This window comes from Scyliorhinus canicula, chromosome 25, assembly GCF_902713615.1.
Source record: "Scyliorhinus canicula chromosome 25, sScyCan1.1, whole genome shotgun sequence".
NCBI classification, from domain to species: domain Eukaryota; kingdom Metazoa; phylum Chordata; class Chondrichthyes; order Carcharhiniformes; family Scyliorhinidae; genus Scyliorhinus; species Scyliorhinus canicula.
In genome coordinates this window covers 7,192,137-7,217,047 of record NC_052170.1, presented here as the reverse complement: position 1 = coordinate 7,217,047, position 24,911 = coordinate 7,192,137, and the positions used below count along the sequence as shown (strand labels likewise).

Below are 24,911 nucleotides of genomic sequence, written 5' to 3'. Positions count from 1 at the left end.
CCAACAGTATCCAAAACGGTGTACCTGTTTTGAGAGAGTAACAGCCGCAGGAGTATCCTGCCTTACCTGCCTGCCTCTACTGGTGGTCACCCATCTACTTGTCTGAACCTGTGGTGTGACCATCTCTTTGAAGCTAGTGTCTATCACACTATCTGGCGCCTGTATGCTCCACAATGTGTCTAGCTGCTGTTCCAAACAAACTACGTGACCTGTGAGAAGATGCAGCTGGGGTCACACTTCCCACAGACATAGTGGTCAGGAATGCTGGAAAGCTCCCTGATCCCACATCTGGCAGGAGGAGAATATCACTGCCCTAACTGCCATCTCTGCCCTTATACACTTAAGAAAGATAAAATAATAAGATTCTTACCTTGCTTGTCTTCCTCACAGTGCCTGTTCTTTTGGTCTGAGGAGGAGGGAGGGAAACACTAATGTAGTCTTTCGGACTTAACAGTCCCTTGGCACCAGTTCTTTGACTACCCACAGTGCAGTCGACATGCCTTCTCCGAGAATCCTCTTCTGCTGTAGTCACTCAAGGCCGAATAAAACCTGGGTGCCTGGTGCAGTAAGGCCACAGTGCTAGCCACAGTGCTGCCTCTTTAAATAGAGTAGAGCTGTGAATTACGTGGTCTCCTTTTTCCAATTGGAATGGAAAATGTGGACCAGCCATCTTACTAATTACCATTTACTCTCTTATTCAGGTGACGATGATGATTTCTATTCTCCCTACGAGGATATTATATCCAGAAGTGACTTTCCAGAAAGTTGGCTGTGGCTACTGAAGATTCTGCCCATAAATCCCAGAGAAGGGTACAAATTACTATTGTGCATTTGTAAGAATGTGTAGTATTAGCACTGCTTCTTATGACTGAATACATAGAATTGCCACTCAGTAGTATTCTTTCAATCCAAAGTGACCAAAAAGGTTAGATGGGGTTACTGGGTTACGGGGATAGGGTGGAAGTGAGGGCTTAAGTGGTTCGGTGCAGACTTGATGGGCTGAATGGCCTCCTTCTGCACTGTATGTTCTATGTTCCAGTGAATGGCTTCTCTACTTCTAACAGAGCTGAGTGCTGCTGACTCTTTCGCTTTCCAGCTGAAATGCTAAGAATTCAGTTAACCTACACTCAAAAAGTATTCCTACCTTAAGGGTGCTCCTGGTTGCTCAGCGATGCCTTTACTTCTCCCAACTTGTTTACTTTACATGCCATAACCCTCTCTCAGCACAATAGAAGCATAGTTTGAACTGAAACCAAAATCTCTCGATGTAAACACCTTTGTCTAACATGAATTTAACTGTAGGGTTACCTTCTGGATGCAGCAACACTAAATTAAACCCATTTGGAACTATGGGCGCGATCTTCTGGCCTCGTTACACTTGCGCTCAAGCGTAATGAGGCCGGTGAAAAGCGGGAGAGGCCAAAAATGGGAACCGTGCCAGGCGCCAAACAGTTTGCGATGCAACTGGCGCTCTCCCGTAGGCGAAATAGGGATCTCGCCGTAGCGTGACGAGAAACCGATTATCACCACTTAAGCCCCATTTCCATACGATTAACGAGAGCCACCCCTTATCCAATGGTCTCCCATCATTCAGCTGCCTCGCCCGTAAGTGCTCACGCTGGCGCAGATTACTGCTCCTTTTTAATAACGTGAACCTGGTGGAAGGGCTTCTGTGGGGAGCCGAGGAGGTGAGTTGCCATCTTTGCTCACAGAAAATGAGCCCGAATGCGATGGGTTTGCCACCCCTGTGCTCGACGGGGGATGGGGGACCCTCGACTGGGGGGGACCTTCCGCAGGGGTGGATCACCATGGGGAGATGGGGTGGGGGGGGGGGTGCTGGGGAGGCAACTGGGGTGGGCAACCGCTCGCTCCACTACCATGCCAACCCCTGAATCGTGTGTCCCCGTTCCAAGGGCAACCCTTGTCCCTATCCGTCTGCCCCACCGATCACCCATATCCCCCACCTACTGCTGAGGCCTCTGGCTGCGTGGCAGAAGGCGATGGCCTCTAGGGAATTGTCAATCGTGGTCAAGTAAGCACTTCACACAACCAAAGTGTATTCCTCTTGGTGTGCGGGCCATGTAGCACGCGGGAGTCAATGCCTCGCATCCCATCACATCTTTTTGCCTGTACCGAGTGCCAGAACCACACACGCAGCAGCCAACATCTGAACACCCAGGGGATGGGACACAGCTCCGGGGGACATGTGCATGGCCGGAAGGTGGGTGAGTGCTACGGGTAGGGGGCCAGCACCCGATCCAGTTGATGTTGTGAGCGGGTGTCCGGGATACAGGGTCTGGGGCCCGGTGAGGGGTGCCTGCTGCGGCCGAGTGTGCATGGCATTCCAGGTAGGGGCGAGGAGGGGCGGATTAGTGGGGGAATGAAGGGTTCCACATGGGAGCCACCGCTGTTTGTCAGTTTAACACTCTCTCCAAATTATTTATAGATATTGAACAACGGGGCAGGGATGTTGGACGCAGAGTTTGCCCAAGAGGTGCTAGTGCTATGCTATGCGGCCAGATGCCGGAGAAGGTGGCAGCAGCAGTGTTGGCATAGTCAAGGCAACGACCCATGTGCCGGACCCCGCTCCACACCCTGAGGACCTGGCCGCTCATCAGGCCAGGGAGGGACCCAGGGGGGAGTCCCACGACAGCCCAGTGTGTATAGGCGACCCTGGTTGTTTGAACAGATGGTGGACAGCGTGTGCCACAGGAGGCTCCGTCTCAGCAAGCAGACAGTGCGGCACCTGCGCCATGTCCTCGCAGACATTGCACCATGTGGAGGAGGAGGGTACCCGCTCCTGGTCACTGCAGCCCTGAGCATTTATGCCATGGGATCATTCCAGGGCTCGAGTGAAGACCTGTGTGGTCAAGAATGCCCTGTATGCCCAGGCGGAAGACTTTGTCCACTTTGACATGGTCCAGGCCCAACAGATTGCCCTGGCAGCAGGTTTCTCTGCCATCGCCGGGCTGCCCCAGGTCCAGTGAGTCATAGATGCCACGCATGCTATCCTGCGTTCACCGGACAATCTGGGAGTGCGCCCTGTGTTAACCGAAAGGGGTTCCACTCCCTCAACATACAACTCGTCTGCAAGCAAAAGGTGAAACTAATGTACGTGTGTGCATGCTTCACGGGGTGTGTGCAAGACAGCTACATCCTGGGGAAGTCGATCAGCCCGAACACTTCGAGGACCACTCCAGGTTGACTCTTGGGAGATAAGGAATATCCATTGAGGACCTTTCTCCTGACGACAGTATGGAGGCTGGAGACCGAAACAGAGAGCAGCTACAATGAGGCCCATGCAGCACTGGGCATTCATTGAGTGGTGCATTGGACTGCTCAAGATGTGGCTGCGTTGCCTCGACTGCTCTGGTACACCGTCTGGAGGGTCTCCTGCTTTGTTGTGTTCTGCTGTGTCCTCCACAACCTGGCACAGCAGCGGGGCGATGAGCTGGAGGTTGGCGACGAGTGACATGTAGCCACCTCCGAGGAGGAGGACGGGGATGAGGATGATGAGGAGGCGATGGATCAGCAGGGACTGGAGGCTGTGGCGGGGAGGAACCTGAGGACCAGCCGGAGGCTACAGGACAGTGAGGCCCTCATACTCACCCGATTCACTTAGGACATGGCCTGGTTCATCGTCGGAGCCTTACCCAACCACCACCCCGATTTCCCACCCTCCCAGGTTATGTGTCACATCACTTCAGGGTGCTGGGACTGTGTCGGCACTGTCTGCAGGTCACTGTCGAGGACAGGGCGGGGTAATGATAACTCGCAGAGAGCTGAACGCTGGTGCTCCTCAATCGATGCATTGAGTGATGCATTGCGGAAGAAAATGACAGGGGCATGCTACTGGTTGTGAACTAGTTTATTGTTCAGTATAGTTCCCCACTCTGGTGCAGCCCTCCTCATCCCCATTCCCAAATCACCCCTCTCCCCCTACCTACCCTGTTCCCCCTACCCCACTGCCCTCTGTGATCCTCGATGTGCTTTGCCCTCCTAGCTCCACCACTACGTCTTGGTATCTCCCCAGATTCACATACGAGGTGGAGGCAGCCAGTTGATTACCTCGTCCATCATCTTTGATGCATCTGGCGGGTGTCCTCTGGGGCCGGCGGGTACCTGCTCATTTGTCAACGGCACATGCACAGCCATGCTATTCTGTCCCATGTGCTGACCCCAAGATGCGGCCTCATCAGAGGGAAGGAACCCGTGAGAGATGGTGGCCACCATCGCCGTCCAATGGCATGGACCCAAATTGACACCCAGCGCCCCCTCCTCTCAGTTAGTGCCCGTAGGGCCCTGGGGTTCGCCTTGGGACAGAGAGACCGCTGGTTCAAGCCCTAACTATCTCTGCAGAATTTGGTTCTGCCAGCCCTGGCTTTCCCCATGTTCCGCACCATCATGTCGATGCGCTAGGCGATGCTCCTCAGTGACTGAGACATGCTCTGCAGCGCCTCGGCAATGTCCACCTGTGACTATGACAAGCTCCACAGCGCCTTGGCCATGCCCATCTGAGAGTGGGACATGTCCTGCAGAACCTCATAAAGATTGGCCTGGTACTGGATGATGTTCTCCAGCGAGGTAGACATACTGCCGAGACCCTCAGCCATGACTGTCACCCATTGCGCGATGCCTTGGACACCTTCATGAATTGTGCCAACGTTGTGCACCAGGTTCTCCACTGTGGTCGCCACCCCTGCCGTGTTGGTCTCGGTGCCACTCATTGGCGGCGCTAATTCCTGCGCAGGTAGCCTCTGGGCCTCCTCCAAGCTGCCACGAAACCCCTGGCTTAACGCTGACATCTCCCTGTGAATGTACCGGCCGCTCGTTATCGTCTCCATCAGCTCCGGGTAACCCTGTTCCAGAGGCTCCACACATCAAGCTGGGACCCAGCTGGGTCCAGGGATCGAGCAGACCTCCAACTTCTGTCTCACCTTGGGGTTCCTGCCTCCACCAGATGTGAATCGTCAGCAGTGTGGTGCTCACCAGATTGTGTGCCAGAAGTCTGTCCACTAACATTTCCCACCGAGGTGTGTGTATCTGCGTTGGTGGAGGACAGGGATGACAATTGTGCCGTGACTATAGAAGTTGCATCCTCGGAGCTCTCCTCCGGGGTATTCTCCTTGGAGTCAGGAGAGGGTGCCGCCCAGGATGGGCCGGCGCCGTTGGCTGGTAGACCTGCGCGAGAATGGACATATAGTCAGTGGGAGGGATGGGTCAGTCAGTAAGACAATCGCTACTCACTTTTGACGGGTCCAGAGGCGTGGAGCTCGATGGTTCCTCAAATCTGCGGCTTCCGCCAACCTCTGCGTTGGTGACTGCCCTGTCCTCGGCAGTCACCTCCAGGGCCTACTCCTCGAAGGAGGTGTGGATTCTCAAGTCCGGCACCCCACGGCCAGTCTGGGCCCTTTCCCGCTGATTATGGAAGAGCTTTTCCTGAGGCTTCACAGAGGGCATCGTTAGCCACACGCGTGGTTCACAGTTGTGGGCGGGGTGTGAAGGGAGGGTTGGAGGGGTGGGTGGAGGGGGTGCTGAAGTGGAAGTGGACGGAGTGAGGTTTGGGGGGATACTCCCTTGACTGGGGTGGGGGGGCGGGGGAGACTTGGGTGTCTACTCACTCGTGTTGCCCGGTGTAGGTTGTTGACCATCTTGCGACACTGGAGGCCAGTCCTCCTGGTCACTGATCGAGCTGACTGCTGCTGCCAACTCATCCCAGGCAGCACTGGCTGCCTTGTGGCTCACCCTCCAGGACCCTCGGGGGAACAGGGCATCCCTCCAGGCCTCCACCGCGTCTAGTAGCCGACCCAGATCTGCATCCCCGAATCTTGCTGTTCGAGCTTGGTGTTAGGGAGCTGACAAGTGTCAGCTGCTGCGAGCCAGCCTTCGGGGTGAGAAGCCTGTGAGGCCTCGTTAAGTGGACCAATTAACATTGAATAATGTTGCCAGCCTCGCTGGGCCGAGCGCCGGGAAACCCACTAACGCACTTAGAAACTTTCCCGGAGATCCTAAACTTTAACAATACCAAAATTAATTTCTGATGGCTACCTGTTTTCCTGACAAAAGGTTGTATATAAGAAAAAGACTTTTGCAGCACCTTTCACGGCCTGAGATCGTCCCAGCTAACTTAACAGACAATTAACACGTAGCAGCATGGTAGCACAGTGGTTAGCACAGTTGCTTCACAGCTCCAGGGTCCCAGGTTCGATTCCCGCCTTGGGTCTGTGTCTGTGCGGAGTCTGCATATTCTCCCCGTGCCTGCGTGGGTTTCCTCCGGGTGCTCCGGTTTCCTCCCACAGTCCAAAGATGTGCAGATTAGGTGAATTGGCCATGATAAATTCCCCCTTAGTGTCCAAAAAGGTTAGGTGGGGTTACTAGGTTATGAGGATAGGGTGGAGGTGTGTGCTTAAGTGGGGTGCTCTTTGCAAGGGCTGCTGCAGACCTGATGGGCCGTATGGCCTCCTTCTGCACAGTAAATTCTATGATTAAGCACTATTTTTGAAGGATTTTCTTAAAATGTAACTAAAAGGATTACATTTGTAATATAGGAAAAACGACAGGCTATATGCTCACCGCAAGCTCCCACATACAAGTAGTTAAGACAAAAAAAAAATTCTGTGGATGCTGGAAATCTGAAAAAACAATCAAATGCTAAGGTCAGGCAGCATCTATGGAGAGGGAATCGAGTTGATCCTTCAGGTCTGTGTCCTTTTATCAGAAGTGGGAAAGTAAGAACTGTATTAAGTTTGAGCAAGTGAAACGCTGAAAGATGGAGAACAAAAGAGAAGGTCTGTGATAGTTCAGAAGGAAGGAGAGGTCAAATGACAAAAAGGTTTCATTGTCAAGTCAAATGGAATGGCAATGGGATAAGTGAAGAAAAAAGAAACCACTAAGATGAGGTCCTGTGTTGAGCTTCATTGAAGCACTGTAGTAGGCCAAGGACTGAGAGGTTAGAGTTGGCTAAAGTTGAAAAATTGGAATAATGAGCAACAAGAAGCTCAGGGTCATACTTCAGGACTGTTTGGAGGTGTTTTACATCGCAGTCAGTTTCCCAGTGCCAATAAAACCACATCATGAACATCAAATATTGTGTGCTAAATTGAAAAATTTTCATGTTAGCACTAGTTTACTTGGAAGAAGTGTTTACGGCCTGTGGTAGTCACCACTGTTGTATTGTATATACTGCATACGAGGGTATTACGGGAAGGCCCCTGTACTACAGGTACGGGGGTAGATCCCTGCCTGCTGGCTCCGCCCAGTAGGCGGAGTATAAATGTGTGTGCTCTCCAAGCTGCAGCCATTTAGGCAGCAGCTGCGGGAGGCTCCACATCTCTGCGTAATAAAGCCTCGATTACTCTCTACTTTAGTCTCGTCATAATTGATAGTGCATCAATTTATTACGCAGAAATTTTACAACGCTGGGTCTCTCCATCAAGCCTGATCGCCTGCTGCTGCACCCTCAAGCAGACAACGCCAAGTCGCCCTTCGCACATTGGCTAGCTTGCTTTGAAGCATACATTGGATCTGCGACTGACCCATCCTCAGAGGCACAGAAGCTCCAGATCCTTTACAGGCGGCTAGAGCTCCGATATGTTTCCCCTCATCCGGGATGCGCCGTCCTACGCTGAAGCCATGGCGCTACTGAAGGAGAACTACTCTCAGCAGACTAACAAAATCTATGCCAGGCACCTCCTGTCCACGCGGCATCAACTCCCCGGTGAGTCTGTGGAAGATTTCTGGCGTGCCCTGCACATCCTGGTGAGAGTCTGCGATTGCCAGGCCGTTTTGGCTGCTGAACATTCTGACCTGCTACTTAGAGACGCATTTGTTACGGACATAGGGTTGGCTTACATCCGCCAGTGCCTCTTAGAGAGGGGCTACCCTCGACCTCGCGGCGACCAAGAAACTAGCGCTCTTGCTCACAGCCGCCTCACGCAATATACAGGTGTATGCCCCGGACCGCATGGCCCACCCCTCCTGGGCATCGTGGACACAACCAGCGAACACTCCAACGTGGACCCCATCAGCGACCTCCCCCAGCCAACGCCAGGCCAGCGCCGCGCAGCAGCCAACCAACCCCGGGGGACCCAAGTGCTACTTCTGAGGATAGTCAAAACATCCCCGGCAGCGCTGCCCGGCATGGAGCGTGCTCTGTATGGCCTGCGGGTAGAGAGGACATTTTGCTGCTGTGTTCCAGGCCCGCTCGGTCACCGCTATTGTCCCGGCACCCCCCATGTGTGACCCGCGGGCGCCACCATCTTCCTCGCCTCAGACCACGTGCGGCCCGTGGGCGCGGCCATCTTGCCTGCCTCAGGTTATGTGCGGCCCGTGGGCGCCGCCATCTTGTTCGCCATATTTCTCGCCTCACAACACATGCGGCCCGTGGGTGCCGCCATCTTGCCTGCCTCAGGTTATGTGCGACCCGTGGGCGCCGCCAACTTTCCCGCATCAGGACCCCTGCTCGTCGGGCATCTCATCGGGCCGCTCATCGCCTGCAACCACCGCCGACCAGCCACGTCTGGCCTCCATCACGATTGACCAGTCCCAGGGCAGCACGGTGGCCTAGTGGTTAGCATAACCGCCTCACGGCGCTGAGGTCCCAGGTTCGATCCCGGCTCTGGGTCACTGTCCGTGTGGAGTTTGCACATTCTCCCCGTGTCTGCGTGGGTTTCGCCCCCACAACCCAAAAATGTGCAGGGTAGGTGGATTGGCCACACTAAATTGCCCCTTAATAGAAAAAATAATTGGGTAATCTAAATTTATAAAAAAAAAAAAAAAAAAAACGATTGACCAGTCCCGACTGCACAACCTTGCGACCGCGTCGACGACTGTGAAGGTCGACGGGTACAAGATTTCCTGCCTTCTGGTCTCCGGGAGCACTGAGAGCTTCATCCACCCCGATACGGTAAGGCGTTGCTCCCTCACGGTACACCCCATTAACTAGAGAATCTCCCTGGCCTCCGGATCCCAGTCTGTGGCGGTCTGGGGGTATTGCACCTCCACCCTCACTATCCAGGGCGTATTTACGAACATGCAGGTTTGGCTGAAAGTTGAGGTCGGAGAGCAGTTACTACCACTGCTGATTCCTACTCAAGTCCGCGCTTTCACAGAAAATTAGCTCCGTATTTATACATTATCAGAATCAGAATTACGTGACTCCAGCTTAGTCAGGAATTCAATTAGACGTATAAACATAAGCAATGCCATAAAACAGGCATCACCTTGCTGGCCTTCCAGGACTCTTTGTCTCATCACTCATACCATTATCTTGTCCTTTGAGGGAACATTAAAAAGTCGGAGGAGACTTGTTCCTTCCTGACCTTATCTTGTCGTATTTAGACTGTCTTGGGTTATGCCGAGTTAGTCTTATCAGAATTTGCAGAGCTCAGGCATTTTGGAACAGCTTGACCTTCTCTGATCTTATTCAGGCTTTGAGTCATGCAAAGTCAGCTTTTCTTACATCGCAGAGAAGAGCACACTCGGACAGAAACATTGCACAGAGGAGCACACTCGGACAGAAACATTGCACAGAGGAGCACACTCGGACAGAAACATTGCACAGAGGAGCACACTCGGACAGAAACATTGCACAGAGGAGCACACTCGGACAGAAACATTGCACAGAGGAGCACACTCGGACAGAAACATTGCACAGAGGAGCACACTCGGACAGAAACATTGCACAGAGGAGCACACTCGGACAGAAACATTGCACAGAGGAGCACACTCGGACAGAAACATTGCACAGAGGAGCACACTCGGACAGAAACATTGCACAGAGGAGCACACTCGGACAGAAACATTGCACAGAGGAGCACACTCGGACACAAACATCACAGAAAGGAGCGGACTGGGACAGAAAGATCACGAGGAGGAGCGCACTGGGACAGAAACATCGCAGAGAGGAGCACACTGGGACAGAAACATCAATATGAGGAGCGCACTGGGACAGAAACATCGCAGAGAGGAGCACACTGGGACAGAAACATCGCAGAGAGGAGCACACTGGGACAGAAACATCAATATGAGGAGCGCACTGGGACAGAAACATCGCAGAGAGGAGCACACTGGGACAGAAACATCAATCCAAGGAGCGCACTGGGACAGAAACATCACAGTGATAAGCGCACCCGGCCAGAAGCAGTGCAGTGAAGTGCTGACCCTGCCATTTAAAGGTTGTGAGCAGCTTGAGCCCTTTTCACCCTGGATTTAATTTTTGCTCTCTCCGCTCCCCAATTTCTTTCTTTCCGGGTTATTAACCCAGAAGCTTACCAGGGATATGTGTTTAAAATGCTGAGAGGATTTATAAAACGGCATTGAAGAAGGCCGCGGGGAAGCAGTCCCAGGCTGCGATCCCAGTACAAAACCGCGAGGGAGATAAGATGGCGGAGGAATCGGGTGCGCCCGTCACTTTAGAAATCCTGACGAGGACGATAACGCAAGAGCTTGAAAAAATTGGAAGTCATATATATGGATGGCAGATTTGAGAGGCAGGCCAGGGAACTGAAGCAGTCTTTTAAAACCTCCGACGAGGTGGCATTGGGCTCCTGAAAAAAAAAAGAAAAATGAAAATCGCTTATTGTCACGAGTAGGCTTCAATGAAGTTACTGTGAAAAGCCCCTAGTCGCCACATTCCGGCGCCTGTCCGGGGAGGCTGGTACGGGAATCGAACCGTGCTGCTGGCCTGCTTGGTCTGCTTTAAAAGCCAGCGATTTAGCTGAGTGAGCCCCTGCCTCGAGGAGCAGTTGGGCAAAACTGTCAGGGCTGTGATGGAACAGGGTGGGACAATAAAGGGTGTTGAAGAGACCCAATCTGGCCGTGAGGACTGACTGGTTTCATTGGAAACCGCAGTGCTGATTCTGCCAGAGCAAAACAAGGACCTGAAAACCAAGGTTGATGATCAGACCTTTGGCCCGCCAGAGGGGTCGGAGGGCGCAAAGCCAACAGAATATTTTTCAACAATGTTCTCCCGACTGGTGAGTGGTGATGAGGAGTTTGCTCTGCCAGAATTAGACAGGGTGCACCGAGCTCGGAGACAGAAGCCGAACAAGCCACCACGTGTAGTAATCATTCGATCCGTAGCTATCAGAGGAAGGAGCGGGTCCTGCAATGGGCCAAACAACAGAATATCAACTGGGATGGCAATACGGTGCATATTTACAGTGGCTCTGAATTGGCAAGAAGAGCAGTCTTCAACAAGATGAAGGCGGTTCTTTATAAAAAAAGAGTGTGCGTTTCGGAGTGGTTTATACGGCGAGGCTGAGGGTCACGTTGGACTCGAGTGATTAAATTTCAATTTGCCAGAGCAAGCTGAGGGCTTTGTCAGGGAACAAGGACGTGGAGTTGTTTGTGGGGTTGGGCTGTTGGACCATTTTTTTTTTTGCTCTATTTTTTCTTGTTTGTACAAGTGAGCCTGGGGCAACTATAAATATTGTTATATTGGGGGTTACGGTCACGGATTTTTTCTTTTGCTGCAGGCTGAGCAGTGGTTATTATAATATACTACATTATTGTGGGTTATGTTTGTCTTGCTCTCTGTGGCTATGTCATTTGCTTGTTGATGATGAGAAGAATTCTCTTAGTCTTCTCTTTGTGCTATTGGTGATTAGCTATATTTGGATGGTAGGATGTGGGACGAGGGTGGGGGATGGGGAATCACAGGTCTTGGGTTCAGTAGTGTTTGGGGATCATACCTCAGGGGGGTGGCGGTGGTCACCTTGCTAGCGTGAACAGTCAGACTGGTTAATGGGAGTGGTGTGGGAAATTGACTTGTTGGGCCAATCAGAGCGGCTTGATGAGTCTAGCATGGTTGGTTGAAAAGGGAACGTGGTTAATACAGGCGGCAAGTCCTCTGGGGGGGGGGGGGGGGGTTGCAGGACTGGCTATGATCAGAAGTTTCTTTTTGTCTCGTCTTCAAGTTGGGCAGGTAGTCATCTTCGGTTTCCCAAGGGCCTGGGTATAGTTGAGGAGTGTTTGATCTATCGAGGTGGTGATGGCTGACTCACGGCCGTGGGGTGGTGTGAAGCCCCCTACACGCCTGGTCATGAGGAACGTGCAGGGCCTGGGGGACCAGTTAAAAGGGAGAGGACTTTTGCCCACCTAAGGAGTTTGGAGCTGATGTTGCACTTTTACAGGAGATGCACATGCGGGAATGAGACCAGGTTAGGCTCTGGAAGATTTTGGTGAGCTAGGCGTTCCACTTGGGATTTGACAACAGGGCCCATGGGGTGGCAATCCTAATTAATTAACTAGTTTGTTTCCACATAAGACCATAAGACATAGGAGCAAAATTAGGCCACTCGGCCCATCAAGTCTGCTCCGCCATTCAATCATGGTTGATATTTTCTGATTCCCATTCTCCTGCCTTCTCCCCATAATCCCTGACCCCCACGAAGAAGGTGACTGCAGATCTGGGATGGTGATACATGATATGGGTGCACAGTAACACAGTCTTTAGCACTGTTGCTTCACAGCGCCTGGGACCTGGGTTCGATTCTATGCTTGGGTCACTTTCTGCACGTTCTTCCCGTGTCTGCGTGGGTTTCCTCCGGGTGCTCGGTTTCCTCCCACAAGTCCCGAAAGATGTGCTTGTTAGGTGAACTGGACATTATAAATTCTTCCTCGGCGTACCCAAATAGGCGCCGGAGTGTGGCAACTATGGGATTTTCACAGTAACTTCATTGCAGTGTTAATGTAAGCCTACTTGTTACACTCATCAAGGTTATTATTAGCAAGGGGGCTGCCGTTTTGATAGGCAGGGACCAGCTTCCAGTACTTGAGTGTATTAGTGGCAGGAGAGTGGGGACAGTTACAGAAGCTGAATTATACGAGCTTGGTGGGGTGGTCAAGGCAGATCTGCAGAGGTGTCACAGCCCTTTGCTATCTCTAGCGGGTTGAGTTCAGTCAGTTAGAATAAATATATTGCCTAAATTCCTATACTGTGTCTCCCAGAATTTCTGCCCAAATTGTTTTTTCAACAGGTAGACTGGCTTATGACAGGATTTATCTGGCGGGCAAAGTCTTGAATATTCAAAGGGGGATGCTTCTGAGATAGGCAGGTGTCCTCGCGCTGCCAAATCTGTTATATCCTTTGAATACTGTTGCTAGTGGGTGGAAGGTGAGTGAAGCCTCATGTAGTTCTGGGAGAGAGAGGAAGGGGTGAAAGCGGAAGTATGTGAACACAGTCAAGGACCCTGTAAACCGTGGTGGGGGCGGGGGAGGAGGTGAAGGAAAGGAAAGACCTATTGGAAACACAAGTATGTAATGTTGCATTCTCAGAATAGATGCTGCGGAGATGGAGAAACTTGGAGAGTGGAATAGAGTCTTTACGGAAAGCAGTGTATGGGGAAGCATAGTCAAGGTAGTTTAAATTGGGGCTGGTTTAGCTCACAAAGCTAAATCGCTGGCTTTTAAAGCAGACCAAGCAGGCCAGTAGCACGGTTCGATTCCCGTACCAGCCTCCCCGGACAGGCGCCGGAATGTGGCGACTAGGGGCTTTTCACAGTAACTTCATTGAAGCCTACTCGTGACAATAAGCGATTTTCATTTCATTTCAATTGTTGATAGCCTAGTCTCAGGAATGGAGGCAAAAGAAGTTGAGAAAGTACAGAAAAAGACAGATTAATCATATGCAGGCATTGGAAAGGTGGAAATTGGAAGCAAAGTCACTGAGATTTTTCAGTTCAGGGTGAGAGCCGGAAACAGCACAGATACAGGCCCTGGTGTGAAAGTGACCAGTTTACAGTCTTTTTTTTCTGATGTTGTTTGAGAGATATTGGGCAGGACACTTCAAGAACTCTCCTGCTCTTCTCTGAAATAGTGTCTGTAGGATATTTAATTTCACCCAAGAGGGCAGACAGAGCCAAGGTTAATATGGAACGCGAAAGACGGCAGCCCCAGATCGTGCAGCAGTACCTCAGTACCACACTGGGGCCTCAGGCAAGATTTTTGTGCTCAAGTCCCAAATGGGACTGGAACCACAACCTTCTGAGTCGGAGGTTCGCCATCTACACCATCTGAGCCATACTGACACTCCTAGAAAGATTACACTAAGCAAATATTAATTTTTACTCTGTAGTGTTTGGATTACTTGGGGGTTGGGGGCGGAGGCTGCTGGTCAACTTAGCTAGTTGGTTTGATGTCGGGTGTAATGGTTTAGAATAATGGCAACAGGTTCAACTTCCATTCCAGCTGAGGTAGAATTGGGACTTAGCTCCTCACTGCGCCCCAGAAATGGCAATGGCAGATTGACAAAACCGCCAAGAAAAACAGGGCAGCAGGAAGCATCAACAGAGAATGAGGCAAGGACCTGCCTTTAGGCAGAGCATTTATTACTGATCCATAAAACCAGTAATGGTTTGTATTATCTTGAATATAGGTTAATAGGTAGCAGTCAAATAAAGGGTAGCAACAGTCCAGTAGTTGATTTCACAAATAAATGACAATTATAGTCAAGGTGTTCACAGTGTTGGTCAAGAAGTATTCAATCAAAATATATTTTTCTTTTTATTAATCAGCGTTGTCACAAAGGAGGTATCTGGTTATCTTAAAGACTCAATTACTACTTGGGAAATACAAGCCGTCAGTGTGTCATCACAGAAAGGTAAGTGATTTTCAGCTTAGTCATTTTTGGAAAGTGCCTTTGTACAATGTGACTTGCTGTAAGCTTGTCGTAGTCATATGACCTCTGTTGTGATCTTTCTTGTCTAAAGACTTGAGAGCAGAAGCCATTTGATCCACCATTTGGAACATGGGGTGGAATCCTCCCATTTTGAGACTAAGTGCCATGGTGGGTAAGTGCCATGGTGGGGGGTGGAAACACGACGGTGGGAATACACGCCACATCTTCCTGTGCCAACCTCATTAATAATACATGTGGGCATTTCCGGCGTATTTCGTGGCAGGGCAGGCCTGGGTGGCACATAGTCCACCGTATTGCCCGGGTGCCATATTGAAAAGGTATCCAACGTCACTGACCCAGTATTGAAGAAAGATGATGGATCTCCTGCAAATGAAGATAGAGCTCTGAGAGCACTCTGAGACTGGAAGTTGGACCATCTGAGAAAGAAGATGGATCTCCAGGAATATCCTGAGGTTGGAAGATGGACCACCTCCAGAACACCTCATGTAGAAACTCGACCTGCAGATGCACGCCTGACACACTGCTGTGGTGTTCCAGGATTGTGGGCGCCCTCCATCCTGAACTCCGCAGGCAGCTCCAGGCATTGTTCAGATGAGTCCCGATAACTGCATAGTTGTTGTTCTGTATGTGTCAGGACTTGAAAGAAAAGCAACAGCTGACAGGCAGATCAACCCGGCACAGACATTGAAGGCTGGATTCTCCGAACCTGATGGGACGGAGAATCGGGTGTTGGGGCAAAATTTGGATTGGTGCCGAAGCTATTGCGATGCTCCGACCCCCCCCCCCCCCCACCCCACCCCTCGCCCCATTGGTAGCAAATGTCAGTGCCGCATTTTAGTGGGAACATATAATTAAATGGAAATGAGTCGTAATGATCCATTTGCATCCACTTAGCGGGCACGGCGCCCTATGTTCCGCCCTCCCGTGATTCTCTGGTCCATGAGGCCAGGTATCATCTGTGCATGGTTCACTTATGATCTCTACTATCGTGGCCCACTGCAAATTGGTCCCGACCCACCCGCCACCCTTCCACATTGCACAGCAGCCTCCAACCCCTGGATTGCCTGGGTGCTCCCCTCCCACTTGACCTGTACCTCCCAGGACCGCAGAGATATGAAGTCCACCCACAGGGATGCCTGTGATAGGGAGAACACCACAGGGGCCCTGGAAACCACCATGCTACCGTGCTTCCCCATGTCGGGCTCCATAAAATTCCCAAATATATCAAAGATTGTCCAATTATTTTTAAACAAACATGGCCACTATAGTTAAACACACTCTAACCCCAGAATTTAAACCCCAAGTTGCCCAACACTTAGAATTCAATATTCCTAAAGTCTTCCAGTCGTCCCAACCTCCTCTCTCAACTGAGTATATTTGGCCTTGTTCACGCTTGAAGAATTCATCTACTGCTCATGTGGAAGACAAGTATTAGAATTAGAACAGTACAGCACAGAACAGGCCCTTCGGCCCTCAATGTTGTGCCGAGCAATGTTCACCCTACTCAAGCCCACGTATCCACCCTATACCAGTAACCCAACAACCCCCATTAACCTTATTTTTTAGGACACTAAGGGCAATTTAGCCTGGCCAATCCACCTAACCCGCACATCTTTGGACTGTGGGAGGAAACTGGAGCACCCGGAGGAAACCCACGCACACACGGGGAGGACGTGCAGACTCCGCACAGACAGTGACCCAGCCGGGAATCGAACCTGGGACCCTGGAGCTGTGAAGCATTTATGCTAACCACCATGCTACCGTGCTTCCCCATGTCGGGCTCCATAAAATTCCCAAATATATCAAAGATTGTCCAAAGGAAAAAAACGAAATATCACCAGTTTGGAGCAGAGATCGCAAAGCCCTTTTATTTGATAATGAGCTGTGGGTATTACTGGCAAAGCAGAATTACTGTGTTCAGTGTGGTGTAGCATCGATAGTGTCGTTCAGGAAAGAGTTTCAGAATTTGACCCAGGCAGTGAAGGAATGATGATACGTTTCCAATTTAGGATGGGGTGAGACTTGGAGAGGAAATTGCAGATGGTGAGATTTCCAGCTATCTGCTGCCCTTGTTTTTCTAGGTGGTAGAGGCATATTTTTGGAAAGTGCTGTTGAAGGAGTCTTGGTTGCTGTGTACCTTGTGTGGGTGGTGTAGATCTGTGATGATTGTACGAGGACATTAGAAGCAGATAGAGTTAAGAGATTATTTAAAATACCTATTAACAATCACACTTAAAGACACACAATTCCATATGCAAGGGAGTGATGATAGTCATTCCATTCACAGATAAACTTGGCAACAAAGAAGATAAAATTGAAAACATTTTGTCCTTGTCACTGTTTTCAGCTTTGGAGATTGTAGTAATCCACGGGAGGCAGAAGTTCTGTCACCACACCAATATTTATTTACAATAACGATATTACAGGAGCAGCTACAAACAGTGCTGCTAGCAGTCCAGTCAACTTAAAACTGCTCACAAAGCCTACACAGGTGATTATATGGGCCCCCTCAATGAGCTATCATTGAGGGAGCTCATACTCCAATTGGTCAACCAGTAAAGCCAATTGGAGTTCATTACAGAGGTAATTGTGTTTTTTCATGCAGTGAAGTAGATCAGCCATGATCTAGTTGAATTGTGGAGCAGACTCGAGGAGCCAAATGGCTTACCCCTACTCCTACGCCATATGAAATGAAATGAGAAATGAAAACAAAAATTGCTTATTGTCACGAGTAGGCTTCAATGAAGTTACTGTGAAAAGCCCCTAGTCGCCACATTCCGGCGCCTGTCCAGGGGAGGCTGGTACGGGAATCGAACCGTGCTGCTAGCCTGCTTGGTCTGCTGTAAAAGCCAGCGATTTAGCTGAGTGAGCTAAACCAGCCCATATGTTCCTATGTATAAAGTTTTTAATTAAAATTGTGATGCCTTTTCCTAATTATGATGGTACCTTTCTGCAGGAATATGTGTTGCTCAGCCTTATGAGCTCGTAGTGCAGAAGGATTTTTTCATTGACCTTCGACTTCCATATTCTGTCATCCGCAATGAACAAGTGGAAATTAGAGCAATCCTGTACAATTATGATGAAGATGAAATTCAGGTAATTTTGGCAATGTATTTATCTCCTCAGAGAAGATTACCACTCATTTGAGGAATGCAGACAGTGCTGGTAAGGTGAGCTACCTTCTTGAGCACGACTGGGTGACTTCAGACGGCAGATAAACGTCAATTATGCTGCTAGGGTCTGCAGTCACAAACAGGCCAGGCAGCATATGGATGTGAGTTTCTGTCCCTATATTAGTGAACCAATTTGATTTTTATGGCAATCTGTCAATTTCATGGTCAGCATAACTGGTACTAGTTTTTGATTTGATTTGATTTATTGTCACATGTACCAAAGTACAGTGAAAAGTATATTTCTGCGTCCAACGGAACGTACGCAGTATGTACATAGTAGACAAAAAAGAAAAATCGACAGAATACATTGACAAATGGTACATCGACAAACAGTGAATGGTTATAGTGCGGAACAATGGGCCAAACAAAGCAAATACATGAGCAAGAGCAGCATAGGGCGTTGTGAATAGTGTTCTTACAGGGAACAGATCAGTCCGTGGGGGAGTCGTTGAGGAGTCTGGTAGCTGTGGGGAAGAAGCTGTTCCTATGTCTCGATATGCGGGTCCTTTCTTTTGGATTTTCATTTCCAAATTTAATTAATTGAATTTAAATTGTCCAGCTGCCATGATTTGAAATCATGGGCGAGGTTTCCTGGCCTCCCAACTGTGTTTTTCTTGGTGGCAGGAGGCAGCCCGTCATTGACCTGCGGCGGCGAGATCTTCTGCTCTCACCGCTGTCACTCAGATTTCCCATTGAATCCACCTCTCCATTGATGGATGATGATTATAGTGGATGGTGTTAAAGGCTGGAGAGTGGTTAATACAGCCAGTAAAGGAGGATGTAACTTCCTGACACTTGCAGAGAATGTTCTTGGTCACTTTCATTAGGGTTTTCTGGTCCTGTAGGAGGGTAAAACAGATGATTGGAATGGTTCAAACCTGATATCGTGAGAAAGACGAGTATAGATTTTGGAAGATAATGGCCAGGCTTTTCCAGACCCAGAGGTGTTTATTCTGTGGCGATGGTGGCTCAGAGTGGCCACCGGTGGGATTAACTGTTCCTGCTGAAGTCAATAGTCAATTACACGGCTCACAGGCTGCGCTGCCAGTGAACCCGCTGAGAAGGGGGCGGGTTCACCTTCAGCAGGACCAGAAGATTCCACCGGCAGGAAGGACCGGACAATCCCACCCAATATGTTCAAAGGCTTCATAGAGGTAAGGGAGATTGCAGGTGGTAGGTTGCAGGAAAAGATTGATTATGGGTGTTCCCCCTATTGAGAAATTATTGCGACCCAAGGTAAATAAGGTACATTTCTTGGGGCCACCAACCTTGGTTGGAATTTTAGACTATTAACAGATGCAATGTTGACTCATGCAATATTGGAGCCAGGTCATATTGTTATCCACAGCATAACTTAATAAAGGTGGAATAAAAATAATCTCGCACCATGGATATCTTTGTCCTGGGTTTAGCACAGGAATACTGAGAAATAAAAGTTGTGTCTCGATGAGAAAACAGCAGATCAGTAATTGGAAACTTTAGGACTGTTTTCAGTTGACAAATGTCAATTTCTAAGAGATGCTAACTTTTATTCAAAAATAGTAAATCTCTTATTGTACCGGTAACAATGTGATGCCACTGCTGACCATAACAAATTTCTGTGGATTTGCTTCATTGAAAAATTTTGGCAGGAAGGGGGAAATTAATTGGTGCCACTCTCAGTTGCTGCACTGCTCAGATGCTTCAGGTGTTGGTTGTTGTTTTACTCCTTTGAAAAAACTCAGATATAGGTCTATGCAGGAAATCCTGGTCACACAGCATGCATTTCAAGCTGCTGAGGCCTCTGCTTCGTTTAGTAGCAGCTTCTGCGGCTATTACACTTGGTTTCTGACGCCAATTCTGCAATTGAGCTTTGCCTTCCGCACCGTGCATTGTTCTGTTGCTGAAATGATGCTGTGTGAATGTAGGCCAGTAATTTTATACACATGCCGTCAATTACAGTTCAGTTATACAAGGAATTTTATCAAAGGAAAATAGTATTCTCAACCTCCAGTTTGCAAATCAGAAGAGGTGCATTGAAGCAAAAGAGTTGCGAGTGTTGCATCTGTAATATTTGACTTAATGAGAATGTTTTATAGATTCTCCTTAAAAATAATTCCACCGTTTAATATTATTTTATAATTGACTTGTTTTTTTAAATTCTAGGTGCGTGTGGAATTTCCATACAATGAAAACATTTGCAGCAGCGCAAAACAGACACAGAAATACAGACAACAAGTTACTGTCCCTGCAAAAGGATCCATTGCTGTGCCTTATGTCATAGTCCCATTGATAATCGGAGAAATAGATATTGAAGTCAAAGCCTCAGTCTATGACAAACTTGTTACTGATGGTGTGAGGAAACCTCTTCTGGTGGTCGTAAGTATGGCATTTCGGGATGTGCTTGACGTTGTCGTACAATCAGTGAATCCCTGGAGTGCAGAAGAAGGCCATTTGGCCCATCAAGTCTCCGCCAACACACCGAAAGAGCATCCTACCTTGGACCACTCTCCCACCCTATCCCAGTAACCCCACCTAACCTTTCGGACACTAAGGGCCAATTTAGCATGGCCAATCCATCTAACCTGCACATCTTTGGACCTTTAATGAATATTCTAATTTACTGATTAGAATCATACAATGTTTACAGTACTGAAGCAATTTATTCAGTCCATCAAACCTGTGGTGGTTCTCTGCAAGACTATTTTGGCTCTTCCCACTTCCCTGTCCTTTCTCTATAGCCCTGCATAGTTTCTTTCTCTCAGTTGCCTCTCCAATTCCTTTTTGAAAACCATTTTTGAGTCTGCTGTCACTGCACTCTTGCTTTTTGACACCAAGCCAGTTGGTGAAGTACAAAACTACATAGACACTAATACGTTCCTTGATATTTTTTTCATATGTCTGCTTCCAAAGTGCCAACCCGTTATACTTTTTAAAAATCTTAACAGTTTTCATTGTCTCTGGTAGCTCCCCCTTCTCCACCCCAACAGATGTGGTGCCAGGTCTGCCGCAAATTCCTCATAAAATTCCGCCGGGAACCCATCGGCTCTGGAGCCTTCCCTGACTTCATACCTCTGATACTATCCAGCACCTCCCTCAGCTCCAGGGGCTCTCCCATTCCCTGCCTCTTTGCTTCCACCTGGGGTAATTCCAGCTTGTTCTGAAACCGCCCCATGTCCCCCTCCTCTCTTCCCCCGGGTCCGCCTCATGAAGTCCCTGGTAGTACTCCCTAAACATCTTGTTTATCTTCCTCGGCTCCGACACCACATCCCCAGCCCCAGTCATATCGTCAGTATTTCCCTGTTTTCCTCCTCGCCAATCCCTCCTTGGTGGGCACCCTCTAATACTCCCTGTCCACCTCCACTATCTCGCTCACTAGATGGTCACGTTCCTCCCTCCTTTCCCTATCCGCACGAGCCTTAAACAAAATAACTCCCCCCCCCCCCACCCATACCACTGCCTTCATGGCTTCCCAAAATATGCCCACCGCCACCTCCCCATTCTGATTCAACTCCACCTACTCCTGACTCGCAGCCCGCACCTGATCACAAAAACCTCCGTCCGCCAACAGCCCAAGTCAAACCTCCACCCCGGCCTCTGCTCTCATCCCGCTCTAAACTGAATCTCCAGCCAGTGGAGCATAAGGTCCGAGATAACTATCCCCACATACTCTGCCCCCTCCACCCTAACCAAAATCTCCCGACTCACTGCAAAGTAATCAATCCTCGAATATACCTTATAGATGTGTGAAAAGAAGGAATATTCCCTTCTCCCTGGGTTCTGACAGCATTGGATCTACCATAACCATCCTCTCCAAACCCCCCCGCAGCTCCCTTGCCATTCATACCCTACCCATCGACCTGGGGCTCGACCTGTCCACTCTCGGCTCTGGGACACAGTTAAAACCTCCTCTCATGGTGCATGATCAAATCTGGATCCCTTATAAAACACAGATCATCCCTATTTGGGGCACACACATTTACCAACACCAGCGATGCCCTTTCCAATACCCCACTCACAATCACATATCTCCCACCCGGATCCCTCACCTCTTTCGCACTCACAAATCCGATTTCTTTGCTCATTAAAATCGCCACTCCTCTCGATTTTGAATCAAACCCCGAGGAAAACCTGCCCGACCCACCCCTCCCTTAAACTAACCTGGCCTTTCACACAGAGGTGCACCCCCCCCCCCCCCGCTTTCAAGCTCTTGAGGTGCGCGACCACCCGCGATCTTTTAACCAGCCCATTCAGGTCCCGGATGTTCCACATTTCCAGCCTTACCGGAGGCTTACTTCTCCAATCCCCTCTGCTGTCCGTCATTTTAGCTTCCGCCCCCTAAATTCCACCCTGCATCTAGCCCATCCCAGATGGTCCCCTTCTCCATCCCTGACCATGTAATCTCTCACACCCTGCCATATCGCAACAAACTACCCCCCCCCAACCCCCCCACCCCCACCCGGGCCACCCCTCTCGGCCTTCTCCCTCACCGCCTCACTTCCTTTCCCCAGCATTACTTGCTAGCGCAGTAGCCCCTGTCCAACATCACCTCCCAGTCCTCAGCTCAAGGAAGTAGGCTCCCTGCTGATCTTTCCCTCCTCCACCCAAACAAAGAGTTCTCCTGAACTCCAGACTGCCTCCTCCAAAAGCCAGCAAAACACAAACAGTTCCATAAAACAGGAGTGGGGGATGGGAACATCCATCCCCACATAAACCTTTCACCTCTACAACCCCTTACAGTCACATCAGTAAACAGCTAACCCCCAAAAAGGGCCGCCTCCAAACTGGTAGGGCCAGAAATCCCCCAATACCACCCCCACTTCTGATGTGGAGATGCCAGTGTCGGACTGGGGTGAGCACAGTAAGAAGTCTCACAACACCAGGTTAAAGTCCAGCAGGTTTAATAAGTTTATCCCCACTTCAAGCATACTTCTAACCATTACGAAATGCCAGCACCCCGATTCCCAAGTATTGTCCACTCAGTTCTCCCCTAGTTTGTGCTCCTTAATGAAGTCTTTGGCCGCTTCCGGAGTATCGAAATAATACTCCCGGCCCCCGAGCGTCACTCATAATTTTGTGGGGTTGAGCACCCCAAACCTGATCCTACGCTGGTACAGTCTGGCCTTGGCGTTGTTGAACCCTGCCCACTACTTCGCCAACTTGGCTCTGATGTCCTGATAAATTCGGACCTTATTCCCCTCCCAGTCGCAGACACGCTTCTCCCTGCTCCAACACAAAATCTTCTCTTTCTTCACAAATGTGCGGAGTCTCATGATCACCGCCTGTGGAGGCTCCCCAGCTCTCGGCTTCTGCCTCAGGGACCTATGCGCTTGGCCCACTTCAGGGGCCTTATCCAGCACTCCTTACGCCACCAGCCCCGCCAGCATCTTCAAGACGTGCCTCGCGGCACTCACACCTTCAATTCCTTCAGGCAGGCCCACTATTCGCAGGTCCTGCCATCTTGAGGTATTCTCTTGCTCCTCCACCTTTGCCCTCAACGTTTTACAAAGGTCTCCTAGGAGCCCCACCTCCACCTCCACAGCCACCACACGATTGCGGTGGTCGGAGATCACTCCTTCGATCTCCCGAATCTGGAACCCCTGCACCTCCAAACACCTCTCCACCCATTCCATCGAATTCGTCAGGGGTGCCACAGATCCTTAAACGGTCTTCGAGCGATCCTCCCATATTTTCTTCCTGTGTTGGCAGAATTCCTCCTTAATAAAAGTCATCAACTAGTCCATCTGGGGCCTTTCATCTTGCACCAGGCCTTCCCCCGCAGCCATCCTTACACTGGCTGCTGCAGCACAGGTTTCCTTGAACTCTCTAGCCACCGTCTTCTGCCGGGTTTGATAACCAGCAGACATACCACTCTTGGGGGAAACTGCTCCTCCGACCTTCACCTACACCTTCTCATCAAATTCCACCCAATATCGAGTAAAAAGAGCTCTTTTCTGTGCCTTCAAGCAGGAGCTGCCCTGTGTGTGACCACTAACACCATGGCTGCCACCGGAAGTCGACCTCCCCATTCTTATTGAACCCATGTAATCATCAATCACTCTTCTCATCCTTGCACAAAAACTTGGATCCACAAGCAGTCCCACATCCAGCCTCTGTGCAGGCCCCTTCTCAAGGATCACATACACCATGAGGCAAGCATGATCCAAAATGACAATTGGCAAGTATTCCGCTTTCCTCATTCCTGACAGCAATAACCTTCCCATAATAAAGAAGTCAATCCTTGAGTAAGCATTGTGCACTGGCGAAAAAAAGGAATACTGTCTACTCCTGGATGCAAGAACTGCCACGGGTCAGCTCTCCCTATCCCCCCCCCCCCCCCCCACCCCTCCCCCTGAAGGGGTGAATGAGTGCGTCTGAGACCAGTCCACCTTTGGATGCAACACTATTTCAATCTCCACCTTAAATTTATTGATGTGTGTCCAGGCTTGGTATGGGGTCAACATCCTCTTCATAAAGCCAACATCATCCCAATTCGGGCATACCCGCTAACCAACATCACCAACCTTCCCTCCAATGCATCCGTTCCTATAACATACCTGCCATCCTCATCCGCCACCACCTTCTCCATCTAAAACCTAACTCTCTTACCCATTAGTACCCATACTCCCGGCACTATCAAAGCCTGAGTGGAACACCCCCCTCATCCAACCCTTCCGCAGCCTAACTTGCTACTTCACCCTCAAGTGGGTCTCCTGCAACAGCACCACATCGACTCTCAAGCTCTTCATATACGAGAAAACTCGCCTGCCTCACCAGTCCATCCAACCCCCGCACGTTCCAGTGACCATTCGGACTGGGTAGGGGGGATTTTGTCCCCATTCCCTCCTATTAGTCATGACCATGGCACCTGACCCCTTCCTACGAGTGGGCACCTGGCCCCGGCTTCCCCCCTGAGCGGGCACAGGCCCTGCCCTCCCAAGCGGGCACAGGCCATGCCACTTGTCACCATCTGCCAGCTACCCCGCCTTCCTTCCCAGAAATCTCCCAATCACTTCCTCTCAAAACCACTTCTCTCTATATACTCCCCAACCCACCCACAATCCCTCCTCCCAGGCCCATCCAACCATGTCCACATAGGCTTAGCTGGCTGCGGCCTC

General features: G+C 50.0%; 1 protein-coding gene across 1 annotated transcript in view; it reads left to right on the top strand.

Annotated features, from left to right (window-relative positions):
- Positions 1-24,911, top strand: part of LOC119957047 (complement C3-like) — a 232,881-nt gene that overhangs the window by 106,977 nt on the left and 100,993 nt on the right. Inside the window, exons 18-21 of the mRNA XM_038784653.1 lie at positions 702-810; positions 14,517-14,602; positions 17,598-17,737; positions 19,960-20,172. Coding sequence (XP_038640581.1) covers positions 702-810; positions 14,517-14,602; positions 17,598-17,737; positions 19,960-20,172 — 548 coding nt within the window. The remainder of the gene's footprint in view (positions 1-701; positions 811-14,516; positions 14,603-17,597; positions 17,738-19,959; positions 20,173-24,911) is intronic.